Source organism: Danio rerio, chromosome 7, assembly GCF_049306965.1.
Source record: "Danio rerio strain Tuebingen ecotype United States chromosome 7, GRCz12tu, whole genome shotgun sequence".
Classification (NCBI taxonomy): domain Eukaryota; kingdom Metazoa; phylum Chordata; class Actinopteri; order Cypriniformes; family Danionidae; genus Danio; species Danio rerio.
In genome coordinates this window covers 25,172,043-25,185,000 of record NC_133182.1, presented here as the reverse complement: position 1 = coordinate 25,185,000, position 12,958 = coordinate 25,172,043, and the positions used below count along the sequence as shown (strand labels likewise).

Here is a 12,958-nt window from a genome sequence, read left to right as displayed (position 1 = left end):
GAATTAGCATGTTACTAGCACGATTCTAGCATGAATTAGCATGTTGTTAGCACGATTCTAGCATGAATTAGCATGTTACTAGCATGATTCTAGCATGAATTAGCATGTTGTTAGCACGATTCTAGCATTAATTGGCATGTTACTAGCATGATTCTAGCGTGAAATAGCATGTTGTTAGCATGATTCTAGCATGAATTAGCATGTTACTAGCGTGATTTTAGCATGAATTAGCATGTTACTAGCATGATTCTAGCATAAATTAGCATGTTGTTAGCATGATTCTAGCATGAATTAGCATGTTACTAGCATGATTCTAGCATAAATTAGCATGTTACTAGCATGATTCTAGCATGAATTAGCACGTTACTAGCATGATTCTAGCATGAATTAGCATGTAACTAGCATGATTCTAGCATGAATTAGCATGTTGTTAGCATGATTCTAACATCAATTAGCATGTTACTAGCATGATACTAGCATGAATTAGCATGTTATTAGCATGATTCTAGTATAAATTAGCATGTGACTAGCATGATTCTAGCATGAATTAGCATGTAACTAGCATGTTTCTAGCATGAATTAGCATATTGTTAGCATGATGGATGGATAGATAGATAGATAGATAGATAGATAGATAGATAGATAGATAGATAGATAGATAGATAGATAGATAGATAGATAGATAGATACAGGTAGATAGATAGATAGATAGATAGATAGATAGATAGATAGATAGATAGATAGATAGATAGATACAGGTAGATAGATAGATAGATAGATAGATAGATAGATAGATAGATAGATAGATAGATAGATAGATAGATAGATAGATAGATAGATAGATGGAGTGCGAGCATGAGTCAAACAAGCCAACCCCCGCTTCTCTATGATGTTTTGATGCTGAGATATAGCTAGTGTTATATCGTTGCTAGGTTAGTCTGATTTGTTGCTATGGAGTTGATTGACAGCTTAGACTGATGATGTATCAAAGCTTCTTGCCAGTATGAACAGTTAAAAACAATCCCCATGTCTCTATCATAATGCCTCATGACAATATCAGTCTGAACCTCTTTAATGGCAGTCTATGGGACAGTTGCTAGGCTGCAGTATCTGGTTGTTAGGGCGTGGCTAGAAAGTTAAAAGGCCATCAGTGAATGGCTGCTGGCTAGACTGAGTTAAATGAGCTCAGCCATTAGTCTGTAGGACAGTTTGATGCAGAGTTATGAGCTCACAAAGTTTAATCCCATGTTAAGTCAATGAGAGTCTTTTGAATGGAAGTCTATGGGACGGTTTCTAGGGTCCAAAAGTGGTTGCTAGGGCGTGGCCAGAAAGTTTAAAGGTGATCAGTCATTGGCAGTTTGATAGTCTGAGTTAAATGAGCCCAGTTAGAAGTCTGTGTGACATTCTGATGCGGAGTTATGAGGTCACAAAGTTTGATCCAATGTTACGTCTATGGGATTTTTCCGACGGTCCCGGGACGTTTTTCGGAAAACCGAAAGTCGGATCAGTCTGAGGAGACATAGCAACCCGAGTCAGAATAGTTCGGAAGTCTGACCCGAGTTTGATGGTCATAGCTTGAAAGCTCTAGGAGGAGATGAGTTTTGATTTTTAGTCTCAGAAGAAGAAAATATAATAACTAGAACCTAAAGTTCGTTGACGAACTTTGATGTTGGCTTGAGAAAGCCAACGTGACTGCGCCGGGGACTCAAAGGCAGTTGGCAGGAAGCACAGCGGTTGATAAGTGGTTGCTAGCCGGTTGCTAAGATGTAGCTAAGGCATTCCTAGGTAGTTGCTAGGGTGTTCTGAGTGGTTTCTAGGCTGTTGCTAGGGTCCACTGGACTGTTAATCGGAAGGCCTCATTTACATTTTTGATCAAATCGAGAGAGAGAGAGAGAGAGAACTGATTTGTTCAGGTTGTTTAATGCAGATCACTATAGTATAGTTAGTATTTATAGTATATATTATAATCTGAACAAAATTACATTATAATAAATATCATATGAAGAAAAATATTAAATTAAAATACTAATGAAACAATAGCACATACATTTAGTTAATTTGTCTTTTATTTAATCAGTCTTATCAGTTTTGCAGTTAATAAAGAGTACAGTCAATTTACAGTAATTTGCAGCGTTATATATATAGTTATATAGTTATATATACAGTTTACAGGAAGAAAATCGCATTAAATACAATATTAGGCCATCTTTATCACGTGGTTAATTCTGACCAATGACGTTGTTCCACCCCACTGGCCACTAACACAATGTTATAATCGTAATATTTAATTGTCATGACCTGGGTGATTTTATTTATTTTTTTGGTACAGCATAGGCCAAAAGCTTGGCTTTCATTGTCATTATCACAAGTGAGGAGAAGGCTTTTTTGCGGTACAGAATATTCTGTTTTGAAAGAAATATCTGAAGTAAACTTATGTTTTTGCCAACATAAAAGGGGGATAAAAAATAATCCTTATAACCCTAACCATAAATGTGTGTGTGTGTATGTGTGTGTGTATATATATATATATATATATATATATATATATATATATATATATATATATATATATATATATATATATACACAGTTGAAGTCAGAATTATTAACCCCCAGTTGATTTTTTTTCCCCTTTTTTAAATATTTCCCAAATGGTGTTTAACAGAGCAAGGAAATTTTCACTGTATGTCTGATAATATTTTTTCTTCTTGAGAAAGTCTTATTTGTTTTATTTCGGCTAGAATAAAAGCAGTTATTAATTATTTAAAAACCATTTTTGGGACACAATTATTATCCCCTTTAAGCAATTTTTTTTTGATAATCTACAGAACAAACCATCGTTATAAAATAACTTGCCTAATTACCCTAACCTGCCTAGTTACCCTTATTAACCTAGTTAAGCCTTTAAATGTGACTTTAAGCTGTATAGAAGTGTTTTGAAAAATATCAAGTCAAACATTATTTAATGTCATCATGGCAAAGATAAAATAAATCAGTAATTAGAAAAAGGTTTTTAAAACTATTATGCTTAGAAATGTGCTGAAACAATCTTCCCTCCATTAAACAGAAATTGGGGACAAAATAAACAGGGGAGCTAATAATTCTGACATTAACTGTATGAATATATATATATATATATATATATATATATATATATATATATATATATATATATATATATATATATATATATATATATATATATACAGGGCTCGAAATTAACTTTTTTACTTGGTAGCACCGGTGCTCCCAACTTCAAATATTCAGGGGCACCAAAATAAATTTAGGAGCACCCACCAAAAATGAATGAGCACTGCTGCAAATTGCTTTTTAAGGGATTTATTGTATTTTAAAACAACATCAATAGGACTGACAAAAACCAGAAACAACTATCTAACTAATGCTGCGAAGACATTGATATTTGTGTGCAATAATTCTAAAATGAATGTCTAATAATTAGGCCATAGAATATTAGTGATGATGAAAATGACAATAATAGTAACAATGAATTCCATTTCTCATTATGATACTGCCTTGAATGTGCATGAATGTAGGTTATCTGCTATAAAATGTCTGTTACTTTATATAAAATAATTGTATAGTTTGCATCAAACAAAAATGAAGCATTGCAGTAAGAAATATTGATTTTGTACTGCTGTTTTTATATGCATGTCAATTTAATAAATAATATTTCTGCTACAAAACAAACAAAAGATTATAATAAATAATTCAATTCAATGATGAAAGCTGCAAAGCAGTCATCAGTAAATAAATAAAGAAATAATATACACCTCAAAAAAGAATAGACAAAAGAAAGAAAGTAAAGTCTCACTTCTATCACTCTTTAAAAGTTTTGGTTTCAGTTTGTGTCAATTTAAAGGTTCAGTCTGAGCTTATCTTCATTTTTCTGTGTTTGTGGAAAAGCTGGCGAGTCAGCCGACCCAATTTATGAGCAGGCAGAGCAGGATTCTTGCACTAACCATCGGCGCGATACTGGTCTTTGTTATGAGCCGCAGTTTCAGTGATCTCAGCTGGTGGATCATTATTCACCACGTGACGTGTCACGATCTCTCTCATCTACACCTCAATTTTAGGTGGGGTTTGCAAACCTGTGTGCTTTAAGTTTTTACTCTTCAGCCGTTTGCATTTCCCGTGGTCATAAAAGCTCCTTCCCTGTCATCTGACAGCGCAATACCTTGAGTGATTGACAGCTAATATGAACCAATATAGCGGCAGGGAAGAGCGAATCAGCACGTTTTTACAAAAAATCAAAACAGGTCGCACTACAACCATCTGCAGTCGCACTAATGCGCCCAAATATGTTATGAGGTCGCATAGATTAATTTTCAGGCGCATATGCGACCAAAATGGTCGCAATTTCAGCTTCAAATGTTGTAACAAGCACGTCTGAAATGAGCCCGAATTTCTGTAGAATCAAAACAGTCAGCACGGATATCCCCGCCTCTTAAAGGGCCAGTACTAAATTACAAAGGGCTCAAAAATGGTTCTCTGGCGCCATCTCGTGGACACTCTGACACGCTTTGAGTCTGAATTTTACAAATTTAATATAAAAAAATATTTATAGGAAAACTGTTATTTATAATTACACCAAATAAATATGATAATTATCTTCAATTTAAAGCACATCTTTTGGCCAAATTTGAGGATTGTATACTTTTTTATAAGCCCCAAATACTCGATTGTAATATTTACAATTTTTTAATTCAAAAAATTTTTAATTCAAAAACTACAAATCTTATCGGCATGAGGACATACAGCAACCATCTCATGGGCAATAGACAGCTTTTGACCAAATTTGGGGCTTGTAGCATCTAAGCCCTGGGAGGAGAAGCGATTGCTTTTTTTTGGTCAGAAGCCGGAATAATAATAATAATAATAATAATAATAAGAATAAGTTTAAGTAGCATTACAGTATGTTGGCTTTCTCAAGCCAACATAATAAGTTTAAATAGGATTTCAGTAGTCTGGCTTGCTACACAAGCCAGCCTAATTACTACCTGTGGCTCCAGATAATGCACCAAGGTCTTATGAAGTCAAACGATTGCTTAGTGCAACAAACTGAACTTTTACAACATTATTACCTGTTATTTACAGCCTAGGCAAATGGTTCCAAGCATGAACAACAGGGGTGAACAACCCTGTTCCTGCAGATCTACCTTCCTACAGAGTTCAGCTAAAACCCATATCAAACACACCTGCCTGTAAGTATCAAGTACTCTTAAGGACCCAATTTATTGGTAAAAGTGTGTTTGATCAGGGTTGGAGCTGAACTCTGCAGAAAGGTAGATCTCCAGGAACAGGATTGGTGATCGCACATTATGCTTCTTTCGCAGACATGCGCACAGTCCGCAAAACACACTTTTAGTGGCAAGCAAACCTAAGTGCATAATTTCAATTGTAATTTTGCAGTCACGAAATGTCATTATGAAATGTAGTAAAGATGGAATTGACATTTTTGGGTGAAATTTACCCTTATACCGTAAGCTGACTCTGATAAAGGAAGCTCAATATTGCGAATCACATGGTTTACATCAGCAATATGCAATTTTTCTTTCACCCTTTTTCTATTTCAATGTATTGTTAGAATCCTAAAACATAAACAATACATTTTAGCTTGTAGACATGGTTAAGACGATCTGCTGCGATCAAACTGAGCATCAGAATGGGGAAGAAAGGTTATTTTAAGTAACTTTGAATGTGGCACGGTTGTTAGTGCCAGGCGGGCTGGTCTGACTATTTCAGAAACTGCTGATCTACTGGAATTTTCACGCAAACCCATTTAGGGTTTATAGAGAATGTTTTGAAAAACGAAAATATCTAGTGAGCGGTTGTTCTATGAGCGCAAATGCCTTGTTGATGTCAGAGGAGAATGGCCAGACTGGTTCAAGCTGATAGAAAGTCAACAGTAACTCAAATTACTACTTGTTACAACCAAGGTATGCAGAAGAGCATCTCTGAACACACAACACGTCCAACCTTGAGGCGGATGGGCTACAGCAGGAGATGACCACACCGGGGTGCCACTCCTGTCAGCTAAGAACAGGAAACTGAGGCTACAATTTGCACAGGCTCAGCAAAATTAGACAACAGAAGATTCGAAAAATGTTGCCTGGTCTAATAAATCTTGACATTCGGATGGTAGGGTCAGAATGTGGCGTCAACAACATGAAAGCATGGATTCATCTGTCTTCTACCAATTGTTCAGGCCGGTTGTGGTGTAATAGTGTGAGGGATATTTTCTTGGCACACTTTGGGCCAATTAGTACCAATTGAGCATTATGTCAATGCCAGAGCCAACCTGAGTATTGTTTCTGACCATATCCTTTCCATGACCACAGAGTACCCATCATCTGATGGCTACTACCAGCAAAATAACGCTCCATGTAATAAAGTGTGAATTATCTCAGACTGCTTTACTTGAACGCGACAATAAACTCAATCCAATAAAGCACCTTTGGGATGTAGTGGAATGGGAGATTCGCATCATGGATATGCAGACGACAAATCTGCAGCAACTGTGTGATGCTATCATGTCAATATGGACTAAAATCTCAAAAGAATATATCCAGTATACCTTGTTGAATATATGCCACGAAAGATTAAGGCAGTTCTGAAGGCAAAAGGGGATCCAACCCGGTACTAGTAAGGTATATATATATATATATATATATATATATATATATATATATATATATATATATATATATATATATATATATATATATATATATATATAATCTCCATCAGCCCCTGATCTCTGACACAATAAAACCTTTAAGCCTAATGTCTTACGGTCTACTTTGAGGTCAGACCAGTCCAGAGGAGCAAGTCATTTCAGTTTGGCTTTGTTCTTACAAAGCAAAAAATAATAAGTGACTCTGGTAAATGACCTTGATGCAAAGTATTCACAATTTCAATAACTAAACCAAGAATCACGCTCCTCTTTTCTCTGCTTTCAGCACTACTGCAGTGTACTGATCTCTAGAGGAAGCATTTCCTCTGTCCGTTTGAACTTTATTATCCTTAGATTCATTACCAAAAGTCAATTGTTGATGGTAGTGTGAAGAAAAACTCAAAACACATTGTCTTCCACTTATGTTTTGCAGTCAACCATGACCAAAGAACAGGCAGTACCCTCTAACTGGCACTATGACCTCTTTCTGGTCCTGCTCTTTTTCTCCATCCTTATTCTTTCTATTCCTCAGCTTGACTTTCCATCCAGAGTTCAACTTCCTGTGCCCCTACCGCAGCTACGCACTTATAGTTTCAGGCCCCACAGCCATACAGTTTCACAAACACAAGCCAAGGGAAACCGTGGCTGGGTCACAACCCCTTGGTAAGAAGGAAACCCAGGTGAACCCCCTCAGTGTCTATTGCTGATTCCCAGCTCAGGCCATCTGGAGCACAGCCAAATTTTTTTGCACATTTTGCATCAATAAGAGCAAGGTCATGAAGAGTTTCTATATTTGACTTGCATAAGTGTCTCTCTCTCTCTTGCTTTTACAGTAGCACACTGCAGTGTTTACATAAAGTTTGTTTAAATTATCTGAAGTGATGTCACACTCCGGTCGATCGCCATATAAACATACAATAGCCTCAACAACTTCCTTCCTGTGGGGGCATTCAAGACTGTGAATGTACAGTGAATGGGAAGTATCTGCCATAAGCACATTCAGACAGGCGTTCATCAGTCTGTGCTCACCATTTAAACAAAAAAGTCCTTCGGGGACACATAAAGTGCAATTCTGATTGTTTTTGTATAAGTGAGCAGTGTGATTTCCCAGGGTTCGAGGTGACTCGAGGGTCACCTGGGAAAGGAAACACAAAAACATGAACATTCCTCCTTAAAAAGAAACACATCGAATCGCTTATCGGGGTTTTGTTTGCTTTCTTTCCTTTAAGCTCAAAACACTATGTGTGCCGTCCCTTCTGTGACTCACTTTCAAACAACTCTCTCATCCCATACTTTTCCTTCCTTTCTTTAGCGTTCTCAGACAGCTCCTGGACCAGGCTTTGGACTTGTCAGAAAAAGGGCGATATGAGAAATCTAAAGGCTTCCTCTTTGCCCTGATCCCCCAGCATGCCATTCTCACCAGCTTCCATAACAAAGACTATTGTAGTAATGACAGTTCGTCTGCTCGCACATTAAATTTACAGGCCGGGGGGGTCGTAAAAGTGACATTCCAGCAACTCGAACAATTCGAGAGTCTTCACGAGGAGCTGTCAGCAAGTACACTCCAAAAACAAACACGTGCGTACTTGTGTAAAAAAAACAAACAGACGTACTCACCCAACCACGTAGACCTACACCCAGTTCACGCTTTTATTTTGAAACATGCTGGTACAAAAGCAAATAGTTTAAAGACTTCTGAGTCTATAGTTGCCTGATTAGAAAGTTGATAGCTAGTAAATTAACACTGATGCACTATCATTATGGCTGCATCAAATTTTATTTATACAGAAAATATTCCAGGGTACTTTTGGGTGTAGAACTTGCTGGTAAACTACGAAATGGTTTCCATTGGCAAATATAAGCAACCTTATTCACAAACAAATGATGTGAGATGCTGAGATTCTAAATGACTAGTCATTGCAAATTAACAGAATAAATTGTGGGGGGAGGGGGGAAATACACACCCACACACCCACACACCCACACCCACACACACACACACACACACACACACACACACACACACACACACACACACAGGGCTTGACATTAACACCCGCCAACCCATCAAATGGGTAGATTTTAGCTTTGGCGGGTTAGACAGACACTCACACTAGCCACTTTGGCTGGTTGGAAATCATTTTTAAATTGTAGTTTTATTAAAAGCAGGGTTCGACAATAAAGATGGCCCAATATTCGTGCAAATACGATCTTAGAATTGAGAAGCTGCAAGACTAAAAAAAAAAGTTTTTGCGCAAACAAAAGAAAGCAGGTGAATACCAAATGGACGGATGATCACTTACGCCCACATGATGCGATGTGCTTACTGTTAAAAAGCGCGCATGTTCCTGTTTACTTGCGCGAAGCAACCGTGCCAAGAGGAAACACAACTGGTGCGATCGGTTCACCTTGAAATAGACTGGACAAAAAGCAATGATCGTGCACCCGCAGTCCTGCTGCTTTCAAGAGCTCAAGATTTAAATATACCCATATAGCCTATCCTTCTGTATGCAAGAGCAGTCATTGCTTTTGTTTTAATTATTCTTTGAACAGATTATTAACAGGCCTAACATTAATCATGTGCACGTGTAAAATTCTTTTGCTTACAGTTATTTTTGTTAATATGGTTTATTAATTATCTTTTCTTTTTTTTTTACAATAATATTTCTTTTATATGAGATTGACTCCCCGTTTATGTGCAGTTAACTGGTTATCTGGGATCTTTAGTCTGGACAGATAACTGTGGATATTTTAGATACATGACAATACTTTTTTAAATGTCTTTTTTTTTTAAGAAAGGTTTTGTAATAATAATTTAATAATTTCTTATGTTTCGCTTATGCTCATTGAGCAAGCTCATACACAACACACACAAAAAGTGAAATGAATGAGGTGGCATGTGGACATAACACAACATCTAAATCAAGTAATTTTAGCATGTCAAAGTCAAATTGATGCAATTAAAATGTATTTTTCCAACAACAAAAGTGTGGCTAGTAAAAATGGTTAATGGCTAGTAATGTTGGAAAGCTACTAGCCACAGTGGCTGGTAAACAAAAAAGTTAATGTCAAGCCCTGTATATGTGTGTGTGTGTGTGTGTGTGTGTGTGTGTGTGTGTGTGTGTGTGTGTGTGTGTGTACGTACATACATACATACATACATACATACATACATACATACACACTTATTGCACACTGAATACGAAATGTTTGTCTGTATTTTAAAAATAAGTTCAACCTCATGTTGTGTTAGTCGTATTGGCACAATGCCTCTGAAACTTTCGTCTGTCATAAAAAACTTAAACCGGTTTTGATTTTCTCAGCTTTTTGCACCCGAAAAAGCACCTAGAGAGGTGTTTTAGAGCCACCGTACAAGCAAAAAGATAAATACAGAATGCCGTCAATTAAGCTACAGATGAAAAATACAGACAACATTTTGACAAACACAGTGATGGATGACTGGATTTGGTGGCTGGCACATCTTTGCCTTGCTGCTGCTTGGTGTTTGTGTGTGTGTGTGTCCATACACTGGACGTACTGCCCAAGGACATTATATAGAAAGCATGATCCACTTTCATTCCGTTGCTTTGACATGTCAATGTGGCCGCCACCATCTATTATAATGTTTATAGGCACTGCCAGGGTCTGTTCAGGATTTGCTTAAGTACATGAATGTGTGAAGCATCACAAGCAATGTATCAAAGTTCCACTGATTTCCTGAAATAAATGTTGAATTTCTGGATTATCCAGTGCAGCTCTTTAATAATGAGCTGAACTCTTCTTTCTCTTTGGATGAACACAATATGTAGAATATTCTTTTTCTACTTTGGAGAAGAGAGGAGAATGCATCACTGCTTGAACAGATTCTGAAATGTTTCGCGTTTTTTCGTAATGGATTCATTTATAGGCATCAGACTCACTGTGCAAGGTTTGTGTACGTGAAGAATTTTTCATGTATTAATACAAAAAAATGCATACTAACATTTCGGACTTCAGTGTGCAAAGACCTTTACCATGTTGAGCAAGAAATGCAAATGCGTAAGTGATTCCCTTTGAGCTTCCATTTGAGCTATGTTTTATTTAATTATGCAGCCATACATCTAATCAAAATCATACACAAACACAATTGTGTTACCATTCTAACAATCAGGATTCAAAGAAGTCTCTTACATTCACCAGGCTGCACATATGATTTAAACTAAATTAGTCATGAAGTGAAATGTAATTACAACTCTAAAAAATGTTTGCAATATATATCATATATAGAAATATTATAGAAAAATTACAGAAACTTATATGCCTACTTATATAAACTTACTAATATCTACATTTCTAAATCTATAGTCACAATTTAATGAGACCCTATAACAGGTTTTTGAAAATGACCTTCCATGCAGTGTTCAACACAGCTCTAAGTGAATGAAAACATGCATGTGAGGTTTAAATCTGAAAGATTAAACTCAGTGTCATTTAAATGATTCATTGTTCGTCTGGATCTTTTGCCTGTTTGTATCGACATCGACACGAAACAATACCAAATATGTTCTGTGCTGGATCCAGTAAAACGTGAACGCACCTTCCCCTTCAAACGCTAGCTGAGTGTGGGTGTTCATGGGACTGATCATGACTAAAGATGAGTGAACGTCAATGAGTGAACGTTCTGGTGATTAATTCAATAATCTACGCTGCAACAGGGGATTTGTCAGCCGTTTGTTAAAGAAAGGATCAGGAAAGACTATTGATGTATGGAACTGTCAAAAAGTGACAGGAACTTTACAGAACAGAGTTCGTATCAATCAATCAGTTTCTTCCTCCATTTTACAAGTGTAAGTAATTTAAATGTGATTAAAATAGTTTAGTTTGCTTTCTCTAGCTTCTAAATTATGTATTTAATTGTGTTTTGTTAATTGTAATCGTTCAACGCGGCTTGTACTGTATCTGGTAAACTCTTTATTTTAACATATCGCATCTAAAGCCACATTGAAAACGCGTCGCGTCCTGCTTTCTTTACGGATTTAAATGTGTTTGTGAACTCGCGTTTGACTGCTGCTTGACGTTGCTATGGTTACAGTCAGCTGTTCCTACACACATGCAGTGCTCAAGTATCAGAATAGTTCAGCTTTTGTCACTGTGTGGATTAATACTGAATGTGTGTCACTGTTTTTAATTATGGTTGAGAATAGAACAATATGCTGGTATTAAACTGCATTGCTTTGATGCACTCCAGCATTGGGCTCACACATACACTCTGCACTCTGACTACTTCAACAATGTTGATAAGCCATGGTGGGCGTTTCTCTATTTCTTGGGCTGAACGTTGTCGACCAATAGCAACAGATTGGGTCATCGGATTAATAAATGCAGATTAGCGCTAAGGAGGAGTTTGGGAACAAATGAATCTCTGAATGAATCACATGGGAGTCATTGGGATAATTAGGCAAAAATAAATGCATATTATAAGACAATAAAAGTGTATAATGCATAATAAGGGCTCTTTAATAAATCCCTGCAGAATAAAACACTAATTACTTTCAAAATAAGCTCTTTCTGACAACAGACTTTTGAATGGTGGTGTAAAACAATTTAACTTACAAAACGTTGAATAAAAACCTCTCTTTCACACTTACACAAACACACATACACACACACTCACACTAAAACCATATTTGAAAGGTTCATGAACATATGCCGAAATAGATATTCATTCCCTGCGAACCACACAATGCAACAAGAGCCCCTGGGGAATAAAGTGCAGGTTAAGTGTGCAAGCGTGAGGGCCAACATCAACATTTTATTCTGACGTAAAAGTCAAACTTAACAGATCACAAATAAGACACTCACCAATACAGTGTAGATGTGTAAACAGCGATACACAGGAGAGAAGTCCACCAAGTCATGCGCACCAGGAACCTGCAATACAGACAAGCCAGTGAGAAATACGTCACTTGTACAGATTAGCAGCACTATGAAGATAATCACTATAAACATCCAATATTATTTGTATTTATTCATATTTATATACAGTATTCAACAATATATGAACGTAGGTTTAACTGAATGTGTCCTTACATCCCCTTTGACTTGAACCACCCTTGACCTTAGTGGTCAAGTAAGAACTTTTTTTCCCAAAAAGTAAAACAAATGGCCAGCTAAACAATACCAGCTTTGATCTGGTGCCCGCAAAACGGCAACCAGGGACATCCAAACCCAATTATGTCGTGGCACCACCAACAATAACCCAGAGAGAATGTGGAAAAACAATTC

The 12,958-nt window shown here is 36.8% G+C and overlaps 1 protein-coding gene across 5 annotated transcripts in view; it reads right to left on the bottom strand.

Moving 5' to 3' along the window:
• Positions 1-12,958, bottom strand: part of exoc6b (exocyst complex component 6B) — a 159,894-nt gene that overhangs the window by 97,468 nt on the left and 49,468 nt on the right. For all 5 annotated transcript variants that reach the window (NM_001076730.3, XM_073907141.1, XM_073907142.1 and 2 more), the window contains exon 8: positions 12,536-12,604. In NM_001076730.3, coding sequence (NP_001070198.3) covers positions 12,536-12,604 — 69 coding nt within the window. The remainder of the gene's footprint in view (positions 1-12,535; positions 12,605-12,958) is intronic.